This window comes from Pagrus major, chromosome 11 (genome assembly GCF_040436345.1).
Source record: "Pagrus major chromosome 11, Pma_NU_1.0".
Taxonomy (NCBI): domain Eukaryota; kingdom Metazoa; phylum Chordata; class Actinopteri; order Spariformes; family Sparidae; genus Pagrus; species Pagrus major.
In genome coordinates this window covers 7,535,744-7,547,900 of record NC_133225.1, presented here as the reverse complement: position 1 = coordinate 7,547,900, position 12,157 = coordinate 7,535,744, and the positions used below count along the sequence as shown (strand labels likewise).

General features: G+C 39.9%; 1 protein-coding gene across 2 annotated transcripts in view; it reads left to right on the top strand.

The window, feature by feature from the left end:
• Window positions 1-12,157, top strand: part of shroom2a (shroom family member 2a) — a 38,946-nt gene that overhangs the window by 12,438 nt on the left and 14,351 nt on the right. For both annotated transcript variants that reach the window (XM_073475814.1, XM_073475815.1), the window contains 2 exons: window positions 1,679-1,827; window positions 11,926-12,048. In XM_073475814.1, coding sequence (XP_073331915.1) covers window positions 1,679-1,827; window positions 11,926-12,048 — 272 coding nt within the window. The remainder of the gene's footprint in view (window positions 1-1,678; window positions 1,828-11,925; window positions 12,049-12,157) is intronic.

Genomic DNA, 12,157 nt, shown 5'->3' with positions numbered 1-12,157 from the left:
ATTTTCATAAATTCATCTAAAAATAAATAAATTGATATACAAGCTTATCGTTTGCCAGAACTGCCAAAATCAAAACTAAATGAAGGCTCAATAAATAAATAAATATTCTGTGAAATGCACCCATTGTAATATTGAACATAAATGTAGACATTAAACAATTTATAAAATGTGACATAGACTGATACTTCTGCTTTTCCCTTGTTTGGACCACAGCCATTTTCAAACTCGGCCTTAATTTTGACGTGAACTGCACACCTGTGAAGTTTCTTCACAGTATCTTGCAATGTTGTGATGCTATTGTGCTGACAAAAATCTGTCCACAGGCAGACAAATAAAAAATCAAATATCAAAATACTTAAAATCCCCTCTTTGTTAGTTTCAGCTACAAAAGGTGTCTCCAGGAGCATATTTTTCCATGATGACACACAAGCACAGACTCCCAAACTAAAAAAACACTTTACTGGCCGCCGCTGTTGTGTCTGGTAAACAGACACAGTATGGAAGCTACTACATAGGGTCTAATTACAAGAATCTGCACCACTGTAAGGTTTAAACATCAGGGTTTTGCTTATCACAAGTTTTAAAGTGCTGAGAAACAATAAATAGCACCAAGGTTAGGTCATTTGAGGTCTCTTTGACACACTGTAGTGGGAAGCCACTGGACATATGAAGTCTTTCAGCTATGCAGATGCGGATATTCAAAATTTGGCCGATAGTTGATAATTGAAGCAGATATATATTTTTTTGTTGTTTGTTTGTTATGTATTGCCCCACTTGTACCAAGAAAACAAATAAAAGTTCAATATCAAAAAGGTTACTAAACTGTCTTTCAGACCTTTGTTACACATCTTTGAAATAGCACAAATTTATGAAATGGCCTATAATTTGACCTTCTTACAACTCCCTCCTCAATAAGAACAATTTTCAGTAATTACATAGTCTGACAAACTGAGGGAACGGATGTCACAAGCCTGTGCCTCATGAATGCGCCAGTGCAAAATGTATGCCATAAAACAGATAAACATTGGTCACTGCCATCCATAAAAGTCTTTTTATTTGCAGATCGATATACTATAGCAGTCAACCAGGAGAATATCAGCCAATAAAATGTTCAGCCTGTGGGTCGTGTACTGTCTTTGCAGTGGTGGCCTTCCTGATAAATGCAAATGTTTTGCACATGGTACATTGAAAGGCGCAATTCACAATTGCTGTGCAGCACCTGCTCTGCCCCCAGTTCACATCGTGGTCACGTCCACCTTCCAATTGCATTCATAAAGACGGTTTAATATCTAGAGTCATTTTTGTCTCATATTAATTCAAACAGGAACAGAACAGTATGTAATGTGTGCAGCAAACAAATTAGTAAGCTAACATTAGCTAATGCTGCTACCTCAACTCAGTCAGCTAACATTTGTCTATTTATGACTTGATTTTTGTAGCATGTTATATCCTTAGTAAACTCTTTATAGAGCTTCCTAAGTTCGATTCAGAGGCCCGTTATATTCTTGTCATAGAAACAGATTGGCTGGCGGAAGCTTCGTTGCCACAGCCTCCTGTATCATGCCTACTCTAATTAGCAAACTTGGCGGCAGGAGTTGGCTTCCTAAAATATTTTTGGTGTCTCTGTAAAAGATTGTGTTTAATTCTCAATTTTCCATCTGTTGTGTTTATGTTTCAGGTGGAGGAGGGCAGCAAGGCAGCAGCTGTGAGTCTCCAGGTGGGAGACGAGCTTGTCAACATCAACGAGATTCCCCTGAGTGGCTACAGACAGGAGGCGATCTGCCTAGTGAAAGGCTCCCACAAGACCCTCAGTCTGGTGGTGAAAAGGTAGGTAACCAATCCCCAGTCCCCTCCTCTGCCCTCTCCTCCTACATCTGCCACTGTCACAAGTGCACCACCCCCTCAGTGTAACAGGTCGCCATGGTAACATTTCCAACAAACCAAGGTGACAGAGGAGTGGAGGCCGAGGATTGTGGCCCTCGCAGCTGTTTGTCTACGTAACGTGTCTCTAGCCCAGCCTGTACTTTTTGGGACTGTTGGTAGCTGGATGGTCCTGTTTAGCCAGGTTGTTCTGGGTTGCAGTCACTAAGAGTTCATGGTTTACGACACAGTTTTTCATGATCAAGGTGAAAGAAGGAAGTGCCGTTGAAGGTGACATCATTTAGATCCCACACAGGCAGTTGTAGGAAGGACAAACGAGGGGAAGTTTTGATGCAAATGATACTATTTGTCACTGAGATTCTTTTTTTATCAGTCACAACCACAAAAGATGGATAACATTGTCTCTTTTTGTCATAAGCCAGTCTTTGTGACCTATTGACTCCAGGGTATTGTTTAGGCTTCATATCTTGTTTAACTGAGGAATCATTTGTCAACATAGTGCTGGAGGCCGTCTTATAAATGGCCTTGTTGTGTATGAAACACTGCTCGCATTGTCTCTCTTAGCCATCCGCATTTCTTTCTGTATTGTATCATATCATAACGTAATCCCTGAACAAATCCCACCGTACAAGGAAGTTCACTCACCATTTATCCTTCCACAAGGAAGGATAAATGGTGAGTCTCACTCATTGTTTTGTATTCTCAATAGACGTGTCTATTATAGGATCTGGGAACAAGGATGCATACTGTCTATAACAATCTGTGTCTATTTGATTACTTGTGCTATTGTTGGACAACTTAAAGGCCTTGAAAACATATCTGCTCAATCAGCCTCTTACTAAGAGTAATACAGTCCTACATAAACAGCAATTTACTGCCAAAGTTGGAACAGTTTTGGTCACCACACGTGCAAGATTTCTGTATTTCTGATTGTGTCATTGCTTTTCACACTGGTCTGAAGTGGGCTAGGCTCAGTTGGAAAACTATGACGGGACATTCTTCTTAGCACCATTCACGATCTAGCAAACGTTTGAATCACAATCTGATGACTGTTTGGTGTACTTATCCTTTAAGATATGAAAAAGACTGTGGGATTGTTTGCTCATATTGCCACAGCCACCGTCAATCAAATTCAATCACACCATACTCATACAGAATTGATACAGAGTCCAAACCCACTCATACAGAACCAGACAATCATTTTTGATTTTGATATTTAAGGATGTTTTTTTTCTTTACTTATAATGCAAGCAATAAAGAGTTGTAGAGAATGAGAACTATTTGCCACACCTCCCTTTAAAGTTGTCAATTTAACCTTCATGAACGTAAGATTTACTGCAGGACTGTTGTCTTAGACTGCGTTAGTGCTAACTAGATGTACCTAATATACTGCCAGCTGAACTCACTTTTAGTTAAATTACTCCTCGCTTATTCCATCATGGATGCCGAGATAGAAATGACCTAATATATTAATAAATATTTCCAAAGTCTCCTGCGACATGGCTAATCACTTGCTAGCTTACTTGCACAGCCACTAAAACAGAGAAACATACAGATGTAGACAGTACACAAATTAAATCCCAGCTCACAGCAGTGTCAGTGAGGCAGTTTATTCAGGACTGCTACATATAAGGGACAAATCTCCATTTTATAGTCCTGTGTCTCTAGCCAGAGGCTTTAAAATGGAGAAACAGAGTGAGAAAGGAAGTAAATACTGGGTAGATGAAACCACAGGAGGATAACTAAAGGATCTGGCCATTGTCATTTCAGTAGGTTTGTAATTGTAAATGGAGAAAGACATTTCCTTACAAGGACAGGTCCTATTGTTCATATTGCATTTTACGCAGACTTCCAGTCCCATGGGACGCTCTTTTCCTTCTGCTTGTCCATGTTGAAGAATTTAGTTTGTTCTGACTGTCTCAAATAGCATCTCCAGTCAGTCATTTTGCAGGGCTACAATAACAAGCCTGTGTCTGATTTAGAGCACAGCATAGTGATAGTGGTTCATTACAGAACCCCAGAGCTTTAACTGCAGTCTTGTTCTTTTTCTGTGTGCTGTGTGCAGAAAGCTCTGGTGTCTGGGTTTTGAAGCGTTTCACACTGTAGCATCACACGTCACTACCTGTACCCGCACTGAGCCCTTGTGTTTGACTGTAGCTTAATCTGTGCCCGAGCATGTGAGGTGTCAACTGTAAAACACCTTTCTTTTTATCTCAGGGATAATGTTGGATAGTTAAACGAGGATCAGGAAGCTGTCAGAACCTGCTCCACTCTACAGGTGTGGTCTCTTTACAGACAGCACAAGGGAGGAGCTTGATTTATTTTGCATGCAGTGACTAATGTGAAATCGTAGGTGTAATGTCATTTGGGAGAGGGGAAGGGGAGAGGCTTGTCACACTGCACACAGAGAGAAGAGAAAGGTGTGGTTATCTGTGGGAAAGCATCTCGGCCTCTTTGCACAAGCCTCGACAAAACTACTGCACACTCTGTGTCTCCACTTCAGTCTGTCAGATGAGGGAATCTTAAAAGTTGTACAGATATTTTTACACTTTAAATATCACTTTATCAAACTGATTGAAAATATCTCGGTACCAAGCAAAACCAGGGTGTAGGCTAAAGTGAAATTGCACGTTTTATATAAAATTTGTTTAACACTTGCCAACACTAACTACTGCATACAGTCAAACACTACAATTGTCCCACATCTACACATTGTATTTTCATGCATTCCAGCTTGCTATTGTTACGCTTTGCTCACTATAAAATCCAAAAGCTGTAATTTGGCTAAATGCGGCAAATCTTCAATTTAATTCTAGTTAGCAATGTGTCATTTTGAAAGCACATTTACTGAAATCAAAGAAACAAACAGCACAATCGACACATATTTTCACCCCTGCAACTATAAATCACAAAAACACAGATAACAGAAACACCAACAAGAGCTATATCCGTCTATATTAAGTCAAGCTCTTGATTTTAGCGCAGGTTGGTTTTTATTTAGCATCAGGACACCCGTAGTCTGGTTTACCTTCCTTTCCCTTTCCCTTTCCTTGAGGCACCAACAGCACAGTGAATGATTAAATTTTACAACATAAAGATTGAATTGTGTTGTAGCGTTTGGTTTCCCCCTTCTGGCATTGTTACAGAAGTACCACACTTACTAACATACTTCATTACTTTGCATTGGAAGAGACGTCTACTGCAGCAGATGGCTTCTGTGTGTCTATGTTTTAGCATCAAAAACACTGTTGCCATTACCATAACACATTCATGTAGCTATTTCAGATGAGTTAGGCCTGCACAGAGGTTTGCTGCAAAATCCAATTATACCTGGAAAAGCTTATTGGCCTAACTTACAGAGTAAGCATTCAGCAGGGGTTGCAGAGCAGCGGCTTACATTTACCGGCCTTTGTTTTTCTAAATAAGCCTACGTAGTATGTTTGGAATGCAGAGCACTGAATTCTTGTCGTAAGTAGATTTCTTAAAATTGTTTTGGACTCAGCTGAGGAAATCATTGTTTAGAGATTTCATTGTAGCCCTGTCTTAACTGCACCCCCCATCTGTTTCTTTTTGGTTTGTTCCATTGCCAAGGTAAGTTGACAGAGAGTCACTGAAGTAGCTGTCACTACAGGAAGAAGATATCATTCAAATCTTTTTGTTTTTTTGGAAACTGTGCAGTCTAATCAAAGAAAAAGTACACTTGCTTTGAGCTGTGATGGGTTTTTTTTCGCAACGTGACATGAAAAATGTTTGTTCTTAATCTTAACCAACATTTCATGAGGTACGTATGTGAGTCTGGGGGAATTAATTATTGTTGGACGTTTTTTTTTTTGGCAGTATTATTTTACCTCATAGGCCAGGCTTTACAGTACATATATGTATATATACTGTTTATGTCAGTGCAAACTACAATGTAATATCTATCTTTTATGGTACTTGCCTCTTATTTTTTGAGGCAAACCTCTCATCTTGTTAACATGAGAAATGTTTTGTCTCACCATGGCAGGGATCAGGTTTGTTGTTGTAGGAATGTACAATCAGATTAGGGCTGCACAATTAATCAATATATTATGGATATTGCAATATAGCCAAGTGCAATATCCAAATCCCAGAAACTGCAAAAAAATAATTAAAAAATAAACTGCTGCAGGGTTGCCCCAGCATACAATCTTATTCTCCAGATGTAAGAAAACACGTTTGTTTGGTAAAGACTCCAACTAAAAAAAAAAACAATTAAAATTATCATGTTGTGACATGTTGACACATTTTGGTTTTTTTTACCTTACCATATTGTGCAGCCTAAATCAGCACATCATGGCTGACATAACATAATCTTTTAATCAACTCACAACAGGTTTGACTGTCCTGTGCAGGTTTGCTTGTGCAATTATATTGCAATTATTGCAGTATGTCATTGTGAAGGACTACAGCTAATCCCCTAATTATTTGTTGTTGTTGCTGGGCTTGTGATCTGCTGTATTTCACACTTAAGCTGTGATAGTGTTACAACAGGTAACAGACAGGCCTAACAGACAGGTTGTTGATTGCTCATGAACTGTAATAAACGACTGTGTTTAAGACACAGAACGTGGAGGACTTGGTTATGGTGATGTTGTTCAGACGTTCACCCTCAGACAAAAGCTTTCCAGGTGTTTTGGGCTGTGGGTCAGTGCAGACAGCCGGTGACTTGACAGCTGGTATGCCACTCAGCCCAGGAATGTGCTGGTCATTACATGCTGCTCACGGTTCACCTCTCTCACCCGAAACATGACTGGTTTGATTGTAGGGTCTGCTGAAGAGGGCCTTTGTCAGACCCTCAGGGACCAAATGGAATCCACCGGCTCACCTGCAAAGTGCAGGTTGGGTGCATACAACCTCAGCATCTTTCTGCCCTGTACTGTACATGATGCTGCACTGCATTTAGCCAGATGTCATACAGTAGTAGATGCATCTACCTTTTGAAGTCACATGTTGGATATCTTGTTGTCACATGTCTTTTCATTAGAAAAAACTCACACTTTGGTCAGATATGGTTAACGTTCCATACTATATGGGATGGAGTTGTTAATCTAGTAAATATTGCTCAAGTTGAAAACAATGAAAACCTTGTTTGGGCTGTATGCTTGATTGCTTCTCTCACAATAGATCACTGTGAATTTTATTGCCTTCCTATCAGCTTTAGGTTGCAACCATTCGTTGCTAATCTTCTTGCCTGTCACCAGACCTCTTGCTGGTGTGCCAGAGCACGTTTCAAGAACAGAACACTTGTTTGTCACTCAAATAGGAGTGTTTTCTCTCATTTATGCCACTTAGCATGGTCATTATCAAAAGCAACTGTTGATACAACTGCAATCTGTACAGCTGTAACTATCTGTACAATTAAATTGGCAAACAATTGGACATATAGATTTGGATTACTTGGATTTCCATATTGCAAAGATGTAGTTTTTGCATAAGAAATGTGTTGCAGACAACTTTACTTAACATTGTATTCTGGTGTATTAAGTCCCTGAAAATTTAGAAATTAAAGTGCTTCTTGGGCCATTCAATTCAAACTGCCCAGCACCTGGCACACCTCTATCTTCAATTATTTCCTAAACGAAACCAGATATGTGATAGATTTTTATTATAGAAGTCGTTAGAGATTTGGAGCATGAGTATCCAGCCTGTACTGTAAAATCCCAGGCACCGGGCGTCAGCTTTGTTGACAAGAAATACAATTTCAAAACAAGTTCAAAAAAATGTGTACATTTTTATATATTAGGCTATCAAATATAAGGCACTTATCTGCAAGAGGGGGCACGGTCTGTTAATGTTGTCACTTTATATCTTAATTTTTCATTTTATTAGTTTTCCAAATGTCTCACTAAATAACAGAAGTTGAAACTTAGCCCCCTGGCAAACATTGGTACATTTACGCAAATGCTGATAAATGTTCATATGCTTAGCTAAAGGGCATAGTTTAGGCCCTTTCTAAAAGGAAAGAGGAAAATCACACTGCTAACTGAGCTGAAATTGTTCTTCAATTAAAGGTGCAGTATATAAGAACATTTATTGAAAAGATTTGAAAAGTATGCATATGAAACATACCCTTTAAAGCACCTTTAAAATAAGCAGAGCCCACTTAGTCTTAACACTGAGTCACAGTGCATTTTGTTGTCTCAACGTCCTCTATGCAATCACAATAAAGTTGAAGTTAACCTTTTAATCTTTTCAATCTAATCACCTAATACAGTGTAAATATTATATTTGAGTAACAGCTATTTAAATAGAAAGAATGCTACTGAGGCAATCTAAGCCCAATGAGCATGTGGCTTAATTATTAGGTATTAATGTATGTTCTCATTCATTGGACCACAGCTAAGACGCCTAACTAACCATAACCTGAAATAATGAGTACAGCCAAAATGTTTGAATGCTAAGTTGTATCTGCCATGTGTTGCTGACACCCCTGCTTGGGCAGTTCCAACTCTCATTACCCAGGGCTCTCAGGAAACGGGGTGCCCTTCCACCCTAGAGAGCAACCTGTTGCCATAGTAATGCTGGAAATGCATGTCTGCCGCACAAGAGGGGAGATGGGAAGAGTCCGGCATTTCATCCTGTGATTAGCATATTAGCCCCTTAGAGCCAATGAGACAAGGCAGGTTACGGGAATACTCCAAAGGGACTGGCTGTGGCGATGGCCCTCCTCCTTCTCTTACACTCTTCCACCCCCCTCTCACGGGTAAAACCCCCGTAATCCTGAAGGAAATCTCCCCTCCGGTCAAACTAATTCTACCCACAGAACTTTTTAGCCAGGCCCCTCTCTGTGTTGAATGTTGTGTTTTTGGGTTGTGGGCTTGGAGGTGGTTGATTAGTGTTGTGCGATGATGCTCAGCGGCCTGCATGTCTCTTTATTTTGGCTTGTCTTTGAAGTGTCTGTGGAATGTGGTGCCTGACCAGCATGCGGGTACAACTGGTCTCACCTCCAGTGTAATATCGTTGTATGGTCTTTGGGATTACACATTTCTTCTTTGTGTCCATTTTGAGTCCCTTCATCCAGATGTTTGGTGAGTCAAAATGAACATTATTTTATTTTTTAATCACTTTTTGGATTTTAAACCTGCGACTTCTGTGTTTGAAGGCCGTCATACCTGCTGCCTTTTGTCAGTGATTCACTGGGGGACATATTGGGGCCTTCTTTGGTTGGTTTTATGACCCTAATACTCTGTTATTGTTCCGATTGTTTTTGTCTTATCATTCGGTATGAGGTCATCCATCATTTAGGTTAAGCCATGATCAGCGAGACTTAGCATTGCAAAACCAAATGCAAATTAATCTTTGAGGGAAAAGGCTTATAGGTAAAACAAAATCATCGGTGAATATAATGACCTAAAGTGTTATTAATTAATTACCTGTGAGTTTGTCCTTAAGTTTAACGGGTCTAGTACACATATGCGAGCTGTTTATTTTTGAACGTGGACTGGTTGGTACCGGATACATTTGAAGTGAAATGGGGCTCCGAAGTGATCACTCAGAAAACAGTCTCTCCCCCTGCCCCCATTCCAGCCAACTGATTCACTTTCCTAGCATATCTGTGCCGGCCCAGCTGTAGCCCTGACGATAGGCCTAATAAAACCAGCTTCATTTGCATACCAATAGCAGGCGCCATGTGTGGCTAGCTCCCAGTGCCCTAGAAACACGGACTGTGAGGAGACAAGGAAGACTGAGCTCCATGTTGGCTTTTCTTTGTCCTCTAAATAGGCCTAAACTTTAATCCACAATTAATTTTGTGGAATCGTCCCACTTTATCGAGCTTAACCAAATCTCTGTCTCAATCTGAAAATTCTCAATCTATTAAATTAGTGTCGGGTGCGAAAAAATAGAAAAGCTCATGTTATTCGTTTCACCCAATAGTTTGTTTTCAGGTCTCCATCTGAAGGAAGCTGTTGTTTGGACCTCATGTCATCAGATCATTGAAGGCCTTTAGACAAGGTGACTGAAGGGGCAGGACCTCCTGACCTCATGGCTTTGTAGGGCAAGTCCTGAGCCCAATGAGAACGTAAGCAAGCAAAGCTTTGTCTCAAATTCTTGACCAGTATAAAGCTAAAACTATGATAAATGATTAATTGTTTAAGTCATTTTCAAGCATTAATATAAGAATTTGCTGCTTTTCTTTGTCACTTATGATAGTAAATGAAGAGTCTTTCGGTTTTGGACTATTGGTTTGACTGATCGATAATGAAAATAATCATTAGTTACAGTCCTAGACCAGTATAACGGCATTGTTTTTCAGTTACGTGTCAGTAAACCAGTTACCGATGTCTAACATACAATGCTAGAATAAAAACAGAGTATATAAAGGATATTTTCAGATGTTATTGAAATGTTTTTAAAATGTCTTCCATTTAGATTAGTTTATTTGATAGATGTCAGAAGCTGATGCGTAAAATCTTACCAAAGGTCTAAAGAGAAATTATCAAGTAATATAAACTTTGGAGAAGAAATGTTTGCAATATTAATGAGGTAATAATACAAACTCAGAAATATTTATTTTTCTTCATAACTAAATAAACAAGTTCTGAGAGGAAAATAAGGTCCCCAGAGCACCGTTTGAAGCTAGAAAAATGGCAGGGTCTGCCAAATATAAACAAAGTAAAACAGTAAAAAATTGTGATGTCCTTGGAAAGGAGTTGGAAATGTATAATTATAACCTTCCCCACTGAAAAATCCTACATATGGAATGACATTAATATCACTACAGGTTGGTGATGTAAGTTTTGCGCCCCGTAGAGGATAGAAAGGTTGTCTGGGAGGCAGACGACAGCTTGGATCGAGGGGTGATGTGGCTGATCTGATTGTGTAAGAGATTCTCTGTTCTGTTAAGCCCTCTGCCCCATGCTGGGCTTCTGTTCCCCCTGGGACCATATGGCAAAGTCTGAGCACGGGCAGTTCACCTCATCTACGAACTGTTTAGATAATGAGCCTAATGACAGATGAGTCAAACTGTGTCTGTTTCCCTCTGGTATTGTCTTCGGTGTTGCAGGTCATTCATACAGGGGTTTTCTCATATTTCTTAACCTCTTTGACACTCAAAACTGTATGACATCATGATCATATGTCAGTTTGACCAGAAGAGGGGGCTATAACACCATGTATCCACAGAGAGTTACACTTCTGTAGACTGCATATTTGTGTCCTGTGAATTAAACCTCTGTGATAATTAATTTGGATCAGAGGAGATTTAGAGAACCTTTGTCCTAGTGAGTTCTTGAGTTTCCTCTAGTTCTATAGTGTGCACAAACTAAATGTCAGGTGGTCATTGTCCTGTCTTCTACTGTGAGTCCGATCAATTGTTGGTGAGCTCTTAGTGTGTGTGTTCCTCCCCCTGCTGCCCAGGAATATGAAAATGGATATTGTAACTCAGAAAATGCCCTCAGAGAATGACGTGCATGTGGCAAGAAGCTTTCTTACGAAGATTTTGCGAAGTTCCATGAGGTACGCTCCCGTCTGTGGCTTCATCGTAATGAGTAGTACCTGTCCCCTTTGTTCCACTCCCTGTGCCCATAATCATGTTAATCATTCGTCTAGTAATGATATCATCTTCATTCCTCTCAAAGCAACTGTCCCTCTTCCATGGTTTATCACCTGTGCTCATTGGCATGTCTCTTTTTGGATTGTCTTGTGGTTTATGTCATTAGATGAATGATATGCATCCCATTGTACTGCATGCAATACACTGTCTGTTCATGACATGCATACACATGTTTTTGTGGCTACATTGATAAGGAAATTAATTATGTGTGCATTATGCATAACTGACAACTGCACGAAGTTTTTGATTAATCACAGGCGTAGATACAAACCATCAAAAACGGTTTCCATCTGTGAATGCATGAGTAAAACAGAATTGTGGCAAATCACGGCCTAGAAGTAGCAAAACAAGTAAATGTCCTGGGTGAGTTGTAGTACTAGCTGTAGCAGAAAACGGTATGTGCAATAGCATACTGTTTTCCATAAGGGGCTGGTCTCTAACCCAGTCTGTGCTTTTTGCCCTCTCTGCAGGCGGAATGAACCCATAAGCAGGCCTCACTCCTGGCACTCCACCAAGTTCAACGAAAGCCAATCAGAGACTGCCAAAACGCAGTCTCCACCCATGCCAGTCTGGCACACCAGATATGATGCAAGGTAACTCTTGGATCTTGAAGTTTGCCTCTTGAGTCTCAGTGTTGGATATCAAGAACTTTAAATTAAAAGTAGTGTTTAGGATTATGCTTTATGCTCATGAAAGGGTTGA